Genomic DNA, 19,685 nt, shown 5'->3' on the forward strand with positions numbered 1-19,685 from the left:
CATTTCACTAATAAGGGATAACTGGACCTGGTATAAGGTGTAGGACCATAGGTACCCACTACAAACAAGGCCAGCTTCCTACACCACTTGTGCCCCAAGGGCTCTGACAGGCCCATAATCATGCTTTTCCAGGTGCAGATCATTTCCTTGGGGGTGGTAAGGAGTGATGAACTTGTAGGTCACCTCACTCTCCTTCCACAGAGTCTTCATATATGTGGATACGAAATTGGTACCCCTGTCAGATAACACCTCCTTGGTGAACGCCATAGGGTTAACAACCCCCATCAATGCACTTCCCACCACAGATGATTAACCTCAGAGGTATAGCTTCTCGGTACCAGGCGGAACCACCAAGACCAGGATAAACCTGTTGTCCATGGCTGTCTTGGGATCCAGAGGCCCCACAATGTCAATACCAACCCTTTCAAAGGGATGGAAAAGGCAGGTTAGAGGGGAGCCTTACATTTCCCCCCACTCTTGCCACTTTCCTGACAAGTTTGGCAAGACCTACAGTGCACATCAGAGTGCCTATGCATTTGGGGCCAGTAAAAGTGGGTGACATGCCATTCAAAGGTCTTGTCCTGCCCCAAATGTCCAGCTAAAGGCACATTATGAGCCAAACCCAGTAGGAAGGCTCTGACGCACTGGGGTACCACCAGCACATGGGCTGCCCCAGGGTCAGCCACCTTAGGCTCACTATATAGGAGGCCATCCTCCCAATAAATCAAGTGTGATCCAGACTCCTTGCCAGATGCCTGGTCTGCAGCCTGATGCAGCAAACCCTCTAGAGTAGGGCATGTTTTCTATGCATCACAGAATGCCTCCCTGGTGGGACCCCCTTCCTGCTGCCACTGAGTCAGCTCAAGCACCTTCCCCAGTTCAGCCACCTGTTCCTCTGTAGGCTCCGGGGCATCCCTCTCTGGTTCAGCCTCCTCCCGGACCATGGGAACTTCTGGGACAGGTTTCTCACGACCCTTGCACTTCCTCCTTCTGGCAGGCACATGGGCCACTCTTTCAGGCTCCAGGGTCTCCTGATCACTCTGATGGGCTGCCATTGACCGGGAGTATACACACACCCACCCAGGTAGACCCAGCATCTCCAAGTGAGGCCTGTGTTCCACCTCCTTCCAGGGGGAATCCTCCAGGTTATTGGATGGAGTCACAGCTACCCTCAAGGAACCCAAGACCCCCACCAACTTAAAGGGAACCTGCATCAATTTGCACAGGCGCTCAGAGTTATCTACTGCAACTGTTTGGTGAAGTGCATGGGGAACTACCTGCTCTTCAGACACCAGGGGAATTCTCACAGTCGTCACGCTAGCTCCTGTGTCTCTCAGAACCTCCACCCTCTATCCATTGATGATCACCCACTACCTGTACTTTTTAGTGTTCTTAGGCACCAGGGTCCTCCGGACCATCTCACTGTCCCCTAGTGAGACAAGGGTCATCTCAGCTGGCTCCCACCCACCTGGAACCAACTCCTCCCCAAGAGCTACACCGGCCAAACTCTGTGTCTGAACATCATTTGGTGTCTGTGACCCTTTGGGACATTTGGGGCCCCCCTCATGTGACCCACCTGATCACATGCATATAACTTGCGGGCACCCCTCTCTGCAGGTTTCCCTGTAGAGACCCATAGTTTCTTTTCAACTGGGGGCTGGGAATCTTTACCCAGTGAACTATGTTGGGGCCCCTCTGAGAACTCCCCCTGTTTACCGTTAACCCCTCCCCCACTTCTTCTGATGGGGACCCTGCCCACCCTTGGTGGAGTCTACCCCAAACCTCCTTTGGACCTTGGTGCTTTCCCGCCGGTCTGCTTCCTGATCAAGTTTCCTGGAGTTAGTCAGCATGCTATCAACTAGGTGCTGGTGCAGCTTTGGAAAACAAAGACTATACAAGTGCTCCTAAGCAATCAAATTGTACAGCTCCTCATAAGTTGTCACCTTACTGCGCTTCACCCAACCATCCAGTGACCTGCGAAAAGAGTCAACACATTCTAACCAGGTTTGAGATTCCTTCTTTTTGTAGAACCTAAACTTGTCCTTGTACTGTTCAGGAGTAAGACCATATCTGGTGAGTAAGGCAATCTACATGATAGAGTAGGTGAGTCCCTGAGGATCCCCTTAGGATGTCAGAGTGTCTCTCCCCTCTACCTCAAAGTGTTTCCACAGACCCGCCCCGCAATGTGCATCAGGGACCATGTTCATGTGGAGAGCTGACTCATACCCCTTAAAGCACAGATAGATGTTATCCTCCCTCTTGTAATCCTTTACTGAGTCCTTTGGAATGCAGGGAGGTACTGCTGCCACCATCCCTGCTGGACTGGCTCCTTTCGTCCAGCTCCCTCAAACTTAATTCATGAGCCAAGAGCATCTTTTTCTCTTCCATAGCCAACCTTCCCTCCACCAACTCCATTTTAAGTTTTTCTAACTCCAACTGGTGCACCTCTCTGCCTCTCTGTCCTGAAACTTCTCAGGAGTCAGATCCGTGGATGACACACTGCTACCTGCCCAGGAGACACTCCACACAGGCAGAACAGCGATATTCAACACACCGCCCGGATTGCTTTGCATCTCCTCATCCTCATTCTCCTCATCCTCCTCCTCTGTGTGCCTCCTAGCCTCCTTTGGTGCCACCTAGGCCCTCAATGCCTTTTGCAGCTCGTTCTTCCTGGTGGAGCTCCTGATGGGGCAGGCAAGATCCTTGTAAAACTCTTTCAGGTGAGCCACTGTATACTCCTCCAGTTTCTCCAACTCAAAAACAGCCTTTGTAGCCACAGATGGTGCATCCCCAGATTGAGACATGTTGGTGAGTACCCAAAAATGCAAAGTTCCAAAAGTAGTTCAGAGAGTTCCCAAGAGAAGTTCAAAAATCACAAAAAATGGAAGCAGGAAAAGTAAAAAAAAAAAAAATAAAAAAAAAAAGTAGTATGTGGTCTGAACTGAAAACGGTAGTGTACACTTAATCACTGTATGTCAAGTACAAATACAAGTTCTGCCCTCACCGCTGATCAACAATGATAGAAATGGGGACTCTGGTTGGCAGTCAGTTTGCACTCTGCCCAAACAGGAACCCTCACTCTAATCAGGGTAATGGAGATACACACTTAAGATAACCCCTGCTCATCCCTTTGGTAGTTTTTAAAATAATAGATTTGTACTCAATAGAATACAAGGAAAATATTGTTGTTACACAAAGTACCCGGTTTGCATCTAATATAAAGCCACACGGGTGAGCATGCGGCTAAAAAAGTCAGCGATGTGTCGTTTTTCTCTCCTGCAATTGAGTGATGTGTCTATTTCCTGACAGGGCACCTCAGGTCCACGCAGGTTCACGTTGATTTTGGCGTGCAAAATCCAGCCGCACGGTGATAGAAAACCATGCTGCATGGGGTTGGGTCATTTTCAACAGTCGCAAGAGGGTGTTGCGTTGTTTATCCAACTGCGATGCAGGTTATGCGTCAATTTCCCAGCTGTGATGCAGGTGGTGCTTCAATTTCAGCTGCGAGGCAGGTGGTACGTTGTTTTTACAGCCACGTTGCAGTTGGTGCGTCGAACTTTTCCGCACATGGCTTCTGTGCGTGGATTTTCATCTTGGTTCAACCAGCTTCACCTTTCAAGGGCCCAGGGACTGCATAGGGCACCACTTGGCAGGGTATGATTTTCAGCAGAGAGTCCAGGTGCTAGCAGAGGAAGTCTTTGATGGCTCTGAGACTTCAAAACAGGAGACAAGCTCAATCCAAGCCCTTGGGGATTCTTCACCAGCAGGAATATACCACAAAGTCCAATCTTTGTCCCCTTTCACAGACAGAAGCATGCAACTGCAGCACAGCCCAACAAAGCACAGTCACAGGCAGGGGCAGCACTTCTCCTCAGCTCTTCAGCTATTGTCCTTGGTAGAGGTTCCTCTTGGTTCCAGAAGTAATCTGAAAATCTGGGGTTTCGGGTCCACTACTTATACCCCTTTCTGCCTTTGAAGTTGGCAAACGTCAAAGGAAAGTTTCTGTTCATAAGATCCTGCCTTCCCCAGACCTGGCTCCAAACACACACCAGGGGACTGGAGACTGCATTGTGTGAGGACAGGCACAGCCCATTCAGCTGTAAGTGTCAGCTCCTCCCTCCCCTCTAGCCTAAATGACCCATCAGGATATGCAGGCTACATTCCAGCTCCCTTTATGTCACTGTCTTGTGGAGATTCACAAACAGTCCAACTGTCAGTCTGACCCAGACAGGGAATACACAAGCAGGCAGAGTCACACAGTCATATTTTTTATGTCTGGAGCAATTTAGTAAGTGGGGTGATGCTCCTCCACCTTAATGGAGAGGATTATGGTTTCCCGTGATTAATCAATACAAATAGTGCCATGTTACTCTGTTTCATGATACAGATTATCAGGTATTGAGCATGCTTGTTATATTCAACAGCACCTGACACGCGGAGGGTGTGACCCTATAAGGTTAATCTTGAACACAGTGTGTTTGGATATCAGCTGCCTTTGCTTTTGTTACCATACACATAAACAAGTAATTTCATTAACTCTGATCGGTTACATTTTGTTACTGAATAGGGATAAAATTAGTCTAGGGTTCACATGGGCTTTTTGAGGTTTCGGTGTTACTTTCACTTACGGATAGTGTTCACATTTGTAGCAACTCATGACTAACATGGAATTATCACTTAAGATTACACTGGTTTCATAGAGCTCTTGTGTGGCTATCCATCCCATTTCTTCTATCAGGAAAGGTATTCCAGATACTATTGGGAGTTGTGACGTTGACATACTCCTTATATGGTTTTATAAGACATTTCAGCCCTGAGGAAGTCGGTGGATGAAACACGTGTTGGCTGTGAAATCAATATGGAACTGATGAGCACTTAAGACTGTAAGGCCAATATTGGAACTGAAGAGCACACAATGGCTGTGAAATCAATATGGAACTGATGAGCATATAAGACTGTGAGGCCAATATTAGAACTGATGAGTACACAATTATTGGCTAGGAAGCCAATGAAAATCAGAAAGGCACATGCTTGAAATATGAAATCTTTGGATGTTTTGTTGTAATTAACTTGGATGGTATTTATATGATGAGAATATGGAATATGAACACGGGACAAAGACATTAAAATCCCATGAAAAGCTGCATTGAATCAAAAGACTGTATTACGCCTCCTCTGTGTTGGATTTATTCCTAACAGACTCGTAGTTTGAAACACAGTGTTCATGATATGCATCTTTTGGTGTTATTTATCAATGCGTCCGACTAGCATGCAGGCATCTCGTACGTGTGTAATAATAAGAACGGGTACCTCTGAGTTGTACATTATTTATACTGATTCGTTTACCCATCAGTTTAGGGGGTTGGAGGGTGTAATCCCCATAAGAGTGCACCGTTTGGAGCTAATTTGGTAAATTGTGATACAACTCATAATTTAGAGCGCCGCTTCTTCCTTAATCAAACACCCCCATCTTGAAGTGATCAGAGTCACAGACTGGTTTAAGCAAGAAAATGCCTACTTTCTAAAAATGGCATTTTCAACCTGAAAATTTAAAAAACAACTTTACCAAAAGATGTATTTTTGAATTATGAGTTCAGAGACGCCAAACTCAGGATTTCTATCGGCTCCCAAAGGGAAATTGCACTTAAAAGATATTTAAAGGCCGGCCCTTGTTAACCCATGAGAGAGAGAGCCCTTGCAAAAGTGAAAAATGCATTTGGCAGCATTTCACTGTTAGGATATGTAAAACACATCAGTACATGTACCACCTCTCACATACATTGCACCCTGCACATGGGGCTACCTAGAGCCTACCTTAGGGGTGCCTTACATGGACAAAAATGGAAGATTTGGGCCTGGCAAGTGAGTACACTTGCCAGGTCGAATTGGTAGCTTAAAACTGCATACACAGACACTGCAATGGCAGGTCTGAGCCATGTTTACAGGGCTACTCATGTGGGTGGCGCAATCAGTGCTGCAGGCCTAGTAGCATTTGATTTACAAGCCTTCGGCACCTCAAGTGCACTTTACTAGGGACTTACTGGTAAATCAAATATGCCAATAATGGAAAAGCCAATTACACTTACAATTTACACAAGGAACACTTGCTCTTTAGCACTACTCAGCAGTGGTAAAGTGCCCAGAGTACCAAAACCAGCAAAAACAAAGTCCAGCACACAGTCAAAACATGGAAAGCAGAGGCAAAAAAGACAGGGGAGACTACGCCAAAGCTTGAAAAATAAAATGGTAAATAATTAACTTAATTACCATTTTATTTTTTATGTCCGGGGCAATTTAGTAAGTAGGGTGATGCTCCTCCACCTTAATGGATGAGCTGCCCTTGGTGGATACCACAGTATTTTTATAGAATTTGTGGATGTAAACACCTTTTGCCCTCTACGGTTGTAGGGGCCGACAATTTTGCAATGAGCACCTCAGACCTTCAGGCCATCACGTGATTCAGCATTGAGTTTGTGTGGCCTGAGTAGGCCCAGACAGAAGTATGATAACACTGGAGAAATTTGAGTAATTTTAGTAATTTCGGGTTACTGTTTGATGCAGAATTATCATTAATTTAGCAATTACTCTTGCTCACGTGTGTAAGAGTAATTATGGGGAAGAATCCTACCGCAAGATCCCTTTTAGCGCTATTCATGTTCTGCTGCATTTAGCCCACTTTGGATGTGAGGGTGTATTTCACCCTAAGAAAATAGTGCTATATTACCGTACTCCCTACATGTTCTGTTGCATTTAGCACTATTTCTGAGTACAAAATGCACCTCTGCATCCATTTTCGATGCAAGAAGGCATTTGTGCTCTAAGAAATAGAGCTAAGCACAGAATTATCCTTCTTGCATTATTCAAGCATAATCACTTGGATTTATTAAATAATTCCACATGATTACGCTACACAGAATTACATGTTACGCCCACTCCTAGTACTGAGACTAGACACGAAGGTTTCCAGATGAAGCACCTGAGGATTTTAATCTGTTATAACTAAGAGGAAGGAGCCGCCACCCAAAAACCTACCTTGTCAGAGAAAGGGGCTTGCTGGTAAACAATGGTACTCCTGGACTGGGTTACACTTTATACCAGAGCAGCCTTTTATGCAAGAAGACAGTTTCTCACACAGTCCTCTCTCAATAACCTGTGTGCACACAGTCCCTCACTCTCACTTGTCTTCAGAGCAGTTCCCAGCTGAAGGAGCAAGGGAGTAGCAGTAGAGTGTCACGCAAGATGCGTGTTATCATAATGCGATATGCTAGGTAACCGTGTATAGCCACCATCTTGTGCCAAGTATGGTCACGTGAATGGAGCAGAGTGACACTGTATTGTCACAACTTTGTGCTTGCATCTGAGGAAAAGGTGAAGCAAATGAGCTCTAAGCAGTACTAAGTACTTCATGTGAGTCTATAACCTACAGGTGTGAGGTTACACATTGTGAGAAGTACCAGGAAACATTAAGTCACAATAGTGCTCCCTTTGTGTGCCGCTTGACACCAGTAAGGACAGACCCTGTATTTGCAGTGACACTTTTCACACATACATTGCGTTGGTCACTTAGTGATCATACGTTGCTCCAATAGCATATAAATTGAAGACAGCCAAGGGGGCATTCCCCTGTGTCATTTTGTTTAAACAATAAACGCAACGTTCTTATATACATTTGGTATCTATTGGTAGTGTGTGGCCTGGCAGGTTCCACCTGTGCTCACCTTTGTTCCCATTTTTTAAAAGTGGAATTTTGCACGTTTTTATCGTTTGAAATAAATTCAAACTGAAAACCAAAAAGCCTAGGTGGGAGCAAAGGTAACTTAACTCAATTAACAATGTTTTCTTAAAGAATTGTTGAATTCTGTAATGAAATACTTCAGTGTCTAGTGAAAGCTAAATAGGGCTGCCATGCCCAGTGGGTTTTGGGCACAGGCGTTGGCCTCTGGCTATGCCCTGCATCCAATCGCCATGAAGGAGTCTTTCCGGAAATGCACTGGGGTAGCATTGTAATTGTTATGATAAATTGAATGTATTATTACAATTTGGATACCTGAAGCTGCCTACATAAGTGAGAACATTTCTTGAAGTATTGTCCACCTCACCTGTGTGGACTCAAGTTGTGGTCTGGCAGACCCAGCTCACTTCCTGACTTGCACCAGTCTGTTCCAGATAAACATTGCTGTGTGTTATTATTTGCATCAAAGGGAAATAGGTCTGTACCAAAGATTTATTGCTGTTTATTCTGTGCAGGAGCATCTTACATCCAAATTGACCATCCAGGCTTGGATTGGGCTTTTCATCACAGCCGCTGGATGGCGCTGGACCTGGGTAAATGGATCTGCTCTGAATGGAAATGTGTAAGTGTCACTGGTATTCTTACGGGGGAGGATATTATAAAGTGTGGATAAGGGGCTCGTCACATTTTGTGCCCACTTTCCAACAGAGAATCATAACACTTTTCCTGCGGCTGCCAATGTCACACTAATGTGTTTGAATTCAGACTGATGCTTCTCCCCTGTGATTGGCTGATTTACTCATCTTAAAGAAATGATGACTGTCGCTAACATCACCCGTTCACTCATGTGGAAAATGCAAGACTGAGAACATGTTCTAGGTTTTATTATTTATACAGACAAACTGTTGGGGGCTGGTGATGTTTGAAAGTAGTATGGGGGGTAGCCCCATCCCGGATTGTAGGAAGCAAGCACAGAAGCAAGCAAGGTCCCCTCTTCCATGAGTGGTGAGGAGGGGGCTCCACTGAACATTTTGAAACAAATGTTACAAACTGAAATGGTGCGCTTTAAACACCACACCTGCCAAAGACTGGCTACAAAGCTTGAGGCTTAAAAGCCATTTTGAAGGGGCACTCTTAAAATGCTTAAATATTTATAAATTATTCAATAAAAGAACTGTTTTACAACAACATCATTTAATAACATCCCAGGCACAACGGCCTTCACATTAACTAGTATGTCCAGTGCTGCATGTAGTGTTTATCTCAACTGCACCCATGGCACACTAGACTGCATTGTATGCAATAATACACTGAGTGAACCCTTGTTCATGATTAGATGATTTGCTTGCTAATCTCAGCTCTCATTTTGGTTTGGTGTTAGCCTTTGGATTTTACAAAGATTATGGGCCTCATTATGACCCTGGCGGGCGGCGGAGGCCGCCCGCCAGGATCCCGCCCTCCAAATTACCACGCCGCGGTCAAAAGACCGCGGCGGGTATTACGAGTTTTCCCCTGGGCTGGCGGGCGGTTCCAGTAAAACCGCCCGCCAGCCCAGGGGAAAACGACCTTCCCACGAGGATGCCGGCTCGTAATCGAGCCGGCGGAGTGGGAAGGTGCGACGGGTGCAGTGGCACCCGTCGCGTATTTCAGTGTCTGCAAGGCAGACACTGAAATACTTTTCGGGGCCCTCTTACGGGGGCCCCTGCCGTGCCCATGCCATTGGCATGGGCACGGCAGGGGCCCCCAGGGGCCCCGCGACCCCCCCTACCGCCATCCTGTTCATGGCGGCTTTCCCGCCATGAACTGGATGGCGGTAGGGGGGGTCAGAATCCTCATGGCTGCGGAGCGCGCTCCGCAGCCATGGAGGATTCCAAAGAGCAGCGGAAAGTCAGCGGGAGACCGCTGACTTTCCGCTTCTGACCGCGGCTGAACCGCCGCGGTCAGAATGCTCATTGGAGCACCGCCAGCCTGTTGGCGGTGCTCCCGTGGTCGGTGGCCCTGGCGGCCACCGGCCGCCAGGGTCAGAATGACCCTCTATATGTATAGTATATTTACTTAAAGGAGCTTTCAGCCAGCCCTCTTCATCCATTGGTCTGTAATTGTGCCATTCACATTTTACTTCCACCCACTAGAGCATGCAGCATGGGGCAAAGGAGCTGCCTACTTCATCTACTGGCTTACTTCACTTTGAGTGACTGCATTGAGCTCTCTCACAAGGAGCATATCCACACAAAATGCATTTCCATTCTATGCCAGTGTTTTTGGCTGTACTTAATTATTAATTTAGGTTTGTGTTTACAACCTGATGCAATAGTAGGACACTTTTTACCAGCTCTTCACAACACAGGACACATTCCAGCTTTATCAGTTCCTGTCTCCTGCTAATTCAATTCAATTCAATTCATGGCACATGTAGAGTGCACAGCTACCTCCGAAGAGGTCCTGGCGCTAGCAGTAAGCTAATGGAGGAGAAGGAGCCAAAAAAAGATAAAAAACGTATGAACTTACTAGGCGAGAGTCAAAACGCAGGGTTTTGAGACTAAGGCCCTGATTTAGATTTTGTCCTGTTACCGGTTTTCCATCAGAAAACCCGTCCGCCGCCTTGGCTGTCCGCCCGCCCTATTTAGATGTTGGTGAGACCACAGGCAAAAGATTGCCCCGAGTCTAGCCGACTCCACCAGGAATCTCCGCCCGCATCTATAGCACCATTGGATAAAAAAGCTGGTGGCTGGACTCTAGCCACTTTTCACACCAAGCAGATTACAATGTGTTGTCCCGCCAAGGCAACTGTGGTGGTGTTACCTCTACACCTGAGTTGTCAGATTGGAAGGGAAATGAGATAAAAAACATACCTTTTTTCCTATTTCCACTTCCATATTTGACTGGACACGACTGGACGAGATCTCCTCTCCCCTTGCCGTAACCACTGGACCACGAAAGACACACAACCCTGTTGTTGCCGCACTCGAAGGTAAGCATTCTGAATTACTTTTGTCCTGTGATTAGTTACCTCACATTAGCTCGGAACCACTGCAGAAATATACGTCACAGTATTATTTAAAAAATACACTAGTGACAGCCGTATGTCTATAAAATACCTATGTCAAACATTAATGGGGACACACCTGTATATGTCATAAATCGATGACATAACACAATTTTAATTTTGGTGTAAATATTCATTCCCAAAATAAAAATAACATCATCATTGTAAACTCTGTCGATGTGTGCACTTTGCAATGGGTCTTGTAAGTGTCCCACTTGTGTATGGGAGTTAGTACGTGTATGTGTGAAGGGATTGGCTGGTTGAGGCAGAGAGCGCTAGAGTGGGTGATGTGGTTGAGATGTATGTGTGCCACATTCATGTGCATCTGATGTTTGTTGTGTATGTTTGGTTGTGTGTTGTGTTGCTGTGTGCAACATTCAGGTCAGTGTTGTTGTGGTTGTTGTGATGTTTGTAGATGTGCTTTTGTGTGAGTGTGTTTGTGTATATGAGTGTGTCATTGTGTTGGTAGGTGTGGCTGTGTGTATGTACATGTGTGATGTGGTGGAATGTCAATGGATCATGGTGTGTGTAGTGTGTTTTGTAATGCAGTGCGATATATCTGGCTGTATATAGTTTATATAGGCCCTCATTACAACATTGGCGGCAAAAGCTGTTTACCGCCGTGCAGAAGACCGCCAACTCAACACTACGGCAGCAGAATTCCGGCACGGACATTATGACCCAATGCTTGGAATCCACCAAAATTCAGACACCCACACAAGTTCGCCACACCAAAGGTCAGTGATAAACTGGCGAAACCAAAACCTCCACCGCCACGCCAACAGAAATACGCCCACACTATCACGACACACGAATCCACGTGGCGGTCTTTCAACCGTGGTATTCCATTGACGGTACACACCGGCGCACTCAAAGTACACACACATTTACAAAACACTACCACATTGGACAATTCCAAATGCACACACCTGATCCACATACACACACCACTCCCACACACCCAATACAATATAAAACACACACCCACATCACCCGCAAACCCCTACGACAAAATTACAGAGAGAAGGCCAGATAGAGACACTACAAACAACTACCAAGCATCCACAGGCACACAATACCATCACCCACATAACTTCCACGCACCTCACATAACACACCACCAAATATCACCCCACTTATCACTACACACACCACTCCACACATCACCCACACCACCCCATGGCATGGCAAAGACACCCCAGGTTCTCAGAGGAGGAGCTCAGGGTTATGGTGGAGGAAATCGTCTGGGTAGACCCACAGCTATTCGGATCACAGGTGCAGCACACCTCCATAGCTAGGAAGATGGAGCTATGGTGCAGAATAGTGGACAGGGTCAACGCAGTGGGACAGTACCCAATAAATAGGGATGACATCAGGAAGAGGGGGAAGGTGCGTTCCGTGTTCTCCAGACACCACCTTGAGGTACAGAGGTCTGGCGGCGGACCCCCACCTCCTCCCCCACAACTAACAACATGGGAGGAGCAAGTCTTGGTGATTCTGCATCCTGAGGGCCTTGCAGGAGTAGATGGAGGAATGGACTCTGGTAAGTCAAATCTTAACTATTACATCCCCCACCCTACTTGCATGCTATCACATACCCCCACCCTCACCCTCATCACTCCAGCTCCTCACAAATGTCCCAACATTACAAACCACACATCCTAACACCAAGCCCTGCATGCAACAACAAAGCATGGAGACCCATCACCAAAGCATGGCCACTGCACATACCCATACACCCCCCTAAACCACCATCACACAAGGACCCACACAGGAGTGCAAGCACTGGGGTACACGGTCACCCACCCATTGCAAGCCATGGCACACACAGATGTAATAAACATCCTTTTATAACCCTGCAGGACTCCTACCCAACGTCACCAGACAGGAGGGTCCACACATGTCCACACCACCAACAGAAGAGTCCCACAGTGATGACAGCTGCTCTGTCCAAATGGATCTAGATGACCAGCCCAGCCCATCTGGGACCTCTGGACAGTCGGTTCCCCTGACACAGTCACAGGCCACCACAGAGCTTCCCCCCTCTGGAAACACCAGCACAGCACCCACCCAGCGGGCCCATACCTCTGTCCCCAGAGCACTTCAATCAGCAGTCTGTCCACCATTACAGGGAACCCAGGCTAACCCACCACCCCAACAACAACAGGGACCTGGGGACAGTGGCAGTGGGCACACGGTCCAGGGGACGGAGGCCAAGGAACACAGGGGAACTGGGAGGGCTGCTGTGCGACAGGGGGAGGAAAGGCCAATGGAACCCACTCTCCACGAGGCACTCTCCAACATCATGGGAGCCTACCACCATTCCCAGGAGACGATGGCAACGGTACTGGCCAAGTTTCAGGAGACCCAGTGCCTACAGGAGGAACAGTATTTGGGTTTCAGGAAGGAACTCAGATCCATCAATTCCACCCTGGGCACCATCATAGGGGTGCTGAAGGAAGTCCTCAACACCAGGAGGGACACTGTGGCACAACAAGGGGCCCCTGACACTAGCCTGGACGATGAACTGCCCACCACCTCCGCCGGCGCTAGTGGACAGGAGGTACAGCCACAGGACCACCACACCAGCACCCCACCCCTTGCAGAGGGAGAACCACCCCACAAACGGTCCCTGAGATCCAGGACAAAGACAGAGAACGATGCCAAGACCCCCGCCAAGAAATGAGACCACCCTGAATGTCATCCTTCTGTCCCACCTTGTCACCCTGTCCATCCTCAAACTGCCCCAGCTCCACTTCCTATTCCCATTTGGGCAATGCACCTGTGAGACTAATAGACTGGACTCTGCCATGGACATTCCTCCACCATCACCCCTCACCATTTTACAACCTCCTCCAATATTGAGCACTGAAATACACATGTTTAAAGCACAAAACTATCTGGAGTCTGTCTGTGATTTAGAAATAGTGTATTAGCAATTACAGTGACAAAATGCTCTTTCAATTGTAATGTCAACATACCTATGTCACACAGCTCTAGTCCATGAGGAAACAAAGCAGATGTCACACAGTGGGACCCACATCTGTGAAATCGTAAGGGAAAGTGACAACTCAGTGACCATACACTGGGTGAAAACGACAGACAGTAGAGAGGTAGTAGTGTTTAAGTACATGTAGTAGGCAGGTTTGTATTCTTACCTGTGTCTCACTGGAAGTATTGCAGGATCACAGAGTTCCTGTTGTCGATGTCCTCTTCTTCTGCTTCCTCGTCTTTACTGTCCACAGGCTCCACAGCTGCCACAACACCGCCATCTAGACCATCCTCCTGCAGAAAAGCCACCTGTCATCGCAAAGCTAAGTTGTGAAGCATGCAGCAGGCCACGATGATCTGGCCCACCTTCTTTGGTGAGTAGGATAGGGATCCACCTGTCGTATGGAGGCACCTGAACCTGGCCTTCAGGTCTGCTCTATAATCCTCTGAGTCTATCCATGGGCCTCATTGTAGCATTCCTCTGCCCTTGTCCTGGGATTCCTCACTGGGGTCAGTAGCCATGACAGGTTGGGGTAACCAGAGTCACCTGCAAATGGCGAGGGAAACTGTTAGACACACATTAACCTGTAGGGATATCCCCAGACCCAGACAACCATTCCGATTGACTTGCTTCCAGGTGCTCACCTTATAGCCACACACGGTGCCTCTGGAGTTAACCCATCACATAAGGGATGCTGCTATTCCGCAGGATGTAAGCGTCATGCACTGAGCCAGGGAATTTGGCATTCACATAGGAGATGTACTGGTCTGCCAAACACACCATCTGCACATTCATGGAATGATAACTCTTCTGGTTTCTGTACACCTATTCACTCCTGCAGGGGGGTACCAAAGCCACATGTGTTCCATCAATGGCACCTGTGATGTTGGGGATATGTCCCAGGGCATAGAAGTCACCTTTCACTGTAGGCAAATCCTCCACCTGAGGGAAAACGATGTAGCTCCGCATGTGTTTCAGCAGGGCAGACTACACTCTGGACAACACGTTGGAAAACATAGGCTGGGACATCCCTGATGATATGGCCACTGTTGGTTGAAAAGACCCACTTGCAAGGAAATGGAGTACTGACAGCACCTGCACTAGAGGGGGGATTCCTGTGGGATGGCGGATAGCTGACATCAGGTCTGGCTCCAGCTGGGCACACAGTTCCAGGATTGTGGCTCGATCAAGCCTGTAGGTGATGATGCCGCCATCTCCTCACATGTCCCAGCGGATGGTGCCTATGAAGGACAACAGCGAGCACAGAATCAACCAACTCAGAGGTATGTACCCACAGCTTACACAGAACATGAATCATATTCCGAAATTTGGCCTGTATGAGTGTTGAGGCAAAGCCTAGGTATGTGTGAAGCAGTTAACAATTAAGCCATGTGGGCCCCTGAAATGGCGGCTATCTGACCTGTAAAGTGGGACAATGGGACGTGAGGTAACTGCGCTGGCGTTGTACACCGTCGCGGTAGGCGGTCGAAGACCGTGGCGCAAATCTGCATTGGTTAACATTGGACCCTATGGGTCCCAGGAGCCAATGACGATGCACGCCGGCGGTGACCGTATGCACCGCCACGGACGTGACCGACATTTTCTATCTTTTCAATCACTCGATATCTGATCTTCGACAGGAGAGGACCTACACTGCAAGTGCTGCTGTGACCTCAGTCTGGAAGAGACAATGGCTAGTGCATCTGGGGAAAGGGCCCCTGTCTTCACATCAGAGGAGTTGGAGAAACTCATGATGGGGTCCTCCCCCAGTACACGCTACTCTACGGTCCTTCAGACAAACAGGTAAGTACACTGGGAGCATGCTGCACCATGACCCCCCTGATGTTCAGGATCCTGGCGGTGGCGTACCCGGAGTTGGATGGGCACTTGAGGGCATCACAGCAGCCACAAGGGGGTGAGTACACTCTCATTCTGCTGATTTTGCATGCAGTGGAGGTGTCTGGGTGGGGGAGGTGGGCTGTCGGTTTCCCTAGGCTTGGGCGAGTGTGCTAGTTAGGTCCCCTTGTCCTGGCAGACCCTGTGGCACCCCACTCCACCTACGTACAGTGCCAAGTACACCTAGTCAGGCTCCTGTGACATCCATGTGTGCAGATGTCGGCCATAGCCTTGTAGGCCATGTCCCAGGGATTGAACAGTGGAGCCCAAGTACACGGTGTAGTGCAGGGGGCTTCTGTGTCTGTCGTGTCCGCCAACAGTAGCGGTAATGCATGCACTCAACATGTCTTTCTTCTGTCGTTCCCCCCCTTTTGTGGTCTCCCTGTTCTTGTGTGCATTAGCATCATCAGGCGGAGGAGCAGTAGCACCGGAGCAGGAGTGAGCTGCATCCCACATGGCCCTGGAAGGCGAGACTACGGACTAGGAATTAACCAGTGGGACAGAGGGCGAGGGGAGCTCCACGGCAGGGACAGGAGCTGACACCAGTGATACGGACTCGTCCTCTTTTGGGAGCTCCCTTGTGGTGGTGGCCACATCTGTGCCCCCTGCATCTACAGGTACAGCCGCCACCCCACCTACCAGCACCGCCCTCCCAGCAGCCCCTCAGCCTTTGCTCTGTGCCCGCTCACCCAGGAGGGTGGGCATCACCTTCGCCCCAGGCACCTCAGCCCCTGCCCCAGTCACCCCTGCTGCCCTCAGTGAGGAGACCATTGACCTCCTCAGGTCCCTCACTGTTGGGCAGTCTACCATTTTGAATGCCATCCAGGGTGTAGAAAGGCAGTTGCAACAAACAAATGCATTCCTGGAGGGCATTCATTCTGGTCAGGCGGCCCTTCAGTGAGCTTTTCAGACTCTGGCCTCAGCACTAATGGCAGCTATTGTCCCTGTATCTAGCCTCCCCCTCCAACTTCCTCCACCCAGACCCAATCCCCTCTACCTCAGTCTATCCCAAGCACACCTTCAGACCAGCATGCACACACGTCAACACACAAGGGAAGCTCAGGCAAACATAAGCATCACACATCCCACAGGCACTCACGCAAGCATCACACACATGCAGACACACCAACATCCACTGCCTCTACTGTGTCCCCATCCTCCTCGTCTCCCTCCTCCCTCCTAGTCTCGTCTCCACTCACACCTGCATGCACTACATCTACAGCCACTACTTCCATCACCAGCACACACCACCACACCCCGCTCACGTGCACTTACCACCCCCACTACCATTCACACATCCCCTGTGTCCTCTCCCAATGTGTCTGTGACACCACCTCCCAAGATACACAAACGCAGCCACACACCCACCCAACAGCCATCCACCTCACGACAGCCTACAGCTCATGCACCTTCACCCAAAGTCACTAAACGAACACCTCCTACAACCACAACCTCTTCCTCCACTCCCAAACCCCTTCCAGCTACCCGTCCCAGTGTTCCCAAGAAACGTTTCCTGTCCACCCTTGACCTCTTTCCCTCACCTCCCCCACCCCGTCAGTCTCCTAGGGCCTGACTCTCCAGGTCCCAACCTAGCACCTCAACCACAACATCTCCGGGACCAGTGGTACCTGTAGTCACCAGAATCTGAAGTGCACCTGTCAGCAGGGCAGCCAGTGTGGCACGGAGCCACAGCACAGACAGTCTCCCACCTGTCAAACATCAAAAGTTGGCCAGTGCCCGGCGGGAGAGGGGGAAGACTCCAGCCACCAAAGCCGCTCCCAGAGGTACAGGTGGGAGTGTGGAGTCAGCTGCGACACCTTCCAAGGTGGGGAAGGGGCACAAAAAACTCAGCAAGTCTGGGAAGAGCAGCACGGCGGAGAAGACCGCCATCATCCCTGCTGCCCAGGAGGCCACCGCCAGCACCAGCCCTGCTGCCCAGGAGGCCACAGCCATCCTCCCCGCTGCCCAGGAGGCCACCGCCATCATCCCCCCTGCTCAGGAGGCCACCACCAGCACCAGCCCAGCTGCCCAGGACAGGACCGCCAGCACCAGCCCAGCTGCCCAGAACAGGACCGCCAGCACTAGCCCAGCTGGGCCATAAAGGACCACCAGCACCAGCCCCGCTGGGCCATAAAGGACTGCCGGCACCAGCCCCGCTGGGCCATTAAGGACCGCCAGCACCAGCCCCGCTGGGCCATAAAGGACCGCCAGCAGCTGAGTCACTGCCAAGGACCCCGCCGCCACAAGCACCGCTGAACAGGACACTGGTGCCACAGGCACCGCTGAACAGGACACCGCCGCCACAAGCACCGCTGAACAGGACACCGCCGCCACAAGCACCGCTGGCCCATAAGCGCCAAGGGCACTGACGCTACTGAGTCTGCCACGAGCAGGATGAAGCACTCTGGGCACAAAGCCCCCTCCAGAACCAGTGAAGATTAACATCCACTTCCTCAGTCCTTGGCAGGATGAAGCACTCTGGGCACAAAACCCCCTCCAGAACCAGTGGAGACTGTTATCCACTTGAGAGACTGTGGTTTTTCACTCCCCAGGATTTAACAGTGGGCAACCCACCCACTGGAGAGACTTGAGAGACTGTGGCTTTGCACTCCCCACGATTGAACAGTGGGCAACCCACCCGCTGTAGAGACTTGAGAGACTGTGGCTTTGCACTCCCCAGGATTGAACAGTGGGCAAACCACCCACTGTAGAGACTTGAGAGACTGAGGCTTTGCATTCCCCAGGATTGAACAGTGGGCATACGGCCCCCTCGTGGATTTGGCGTCGTGCACTTAACTGGCTGAAGTGCCCCCCCTTTCTCTTCCCCCTGAGGTGCCTGTTTTATTGCTATCTAATGCCCCTGCAGTGTTCTCTCCGTCATGTTCGGGATTGATTGTGGGCCTCGCCCATGCCGTGTGGGCCCAGTGTTCCACGGACTTCAATGGAGCACTACCTGGACTACTATTCTTGGTGTATATATTTGTTAATAGTGTATATATATTTTTGTGCACTGGATTTTAATATATTACAATGGTTACACTCATTTCATTTTGTCTTTGCATTCTTCCGGGGATTTGGGGAGTGTAACTGTAATGTGTCATGCTGTATTAGTGTGTGTGTTGTAGTGGGTTAGGGTGGGGGTAGGGGTGTTGCGTGTGTGTGTCCCTGTTTTTACCCTGCCCCCTCCCCTGTGTCTTAGGTGCAGTACTCACCGGCGTACGTGCTCCTGGTAGAGGAGCAAGAAGATAAGGGCTGGCAGGATCTGGAGCTCGGGTTCCATGGCATACTGATTCCTCGTGGGGTGTGCAGAGGTGAGCGTTTTCCCTTCGAAGTTCACGGTGAATCCGCCCCGGAAAAGGTGGAGGATTGGTAGGTTGTGATACTGTAGGCGGTACATTGTCTTCCGCCTGTCTGTTGGCGGTGACCGCCATGCTGTTTGTTTGTACCGCTGTGGCGGTCGGAGTGTTAAAGTGGCTGTCTATGTTGGTGGTTTCCGCTACGGTCGTGATTCCATTTTTTTTCCGCCGGCCTGTTGGCGGTCTTACTGCCGATTTAACACCGACCGCCAGGGTTGTAATGACCACCATAGTGTGTTGTGTAATGCAGTTCGATATATATGGCTAATTTCCATGGGATGAGTGTTACCTTCCTTGTTGCCCTTGCTACTGCCATTGTACAATGTACATTGGTACCTGCAGCGGTCTCTCTCCGTCAAGAATGTGCCACCATAACAACACCTGCAGTACCGTAACATCTAAATATGGTCAGCGGGAGTTTGCCAATCTGACGGCTAGGAAGAGCACTCCATTAAGTCGGTCGGCAGTTCAACCACAGTACACCTAAAAACAGCAGTCAGAACTCTGTCGACTTGATGGAGTACTCAGGTCCACCACTGTAGCGTGATGGCGATTATCCCGCCAAAATCTTAATCAGGCCCTATGTCTGTAGCAAGATTCAGAGGGACTGCACCGTAAACTGAGTGGCAGTGCAATCCATAGTTTGGACGCCAAATGAGCAAA

The 19,685-nt window shown here is 49.5% G+C and overlaps 1 protein-coding gene across 2 annotated transcripts in view; it reads left to right on the forward strand.

Moving 5' to 3' along the window:
• The window catches only part of LOC138247173 (killer cell lectin-like receptor subfamily B member 1B allele A), a 213,963-nt gene that overhangs the window by 118,314 nt on the left and 75,964 nt on the right, over positions 1-19,685 (forward strand). For both annotated transcript variants that reach the window (XM_069201915.1, XM_069201916.1), the window contains one exon: positions 8,248-8,354. In XM_069201915.1, coding sequence (XP_069058016.1) covers positions 8,248-8,354 — 107 coding nt within the window. The remainder of the gene's footprint in view (positions 1-8,247; positions 8,355-19,685) is intronic.

Source organism: Pleurodeles waltl, chromosome 7 (assembly GCF_031143425.1).
Source record: "Pleurodeles waltl isolate 20211129_DDA chromosome 7, aPleWal1.hap1.20221129, whole genome shotgun sequence".
Taxonomy (NCBI): domain Eukaryota; kingdom Metazoa; phylum Chordata; class Amphibia; order Caudata; family Salamandridae; genus Pleurodeles; species Pleurodeles waltl.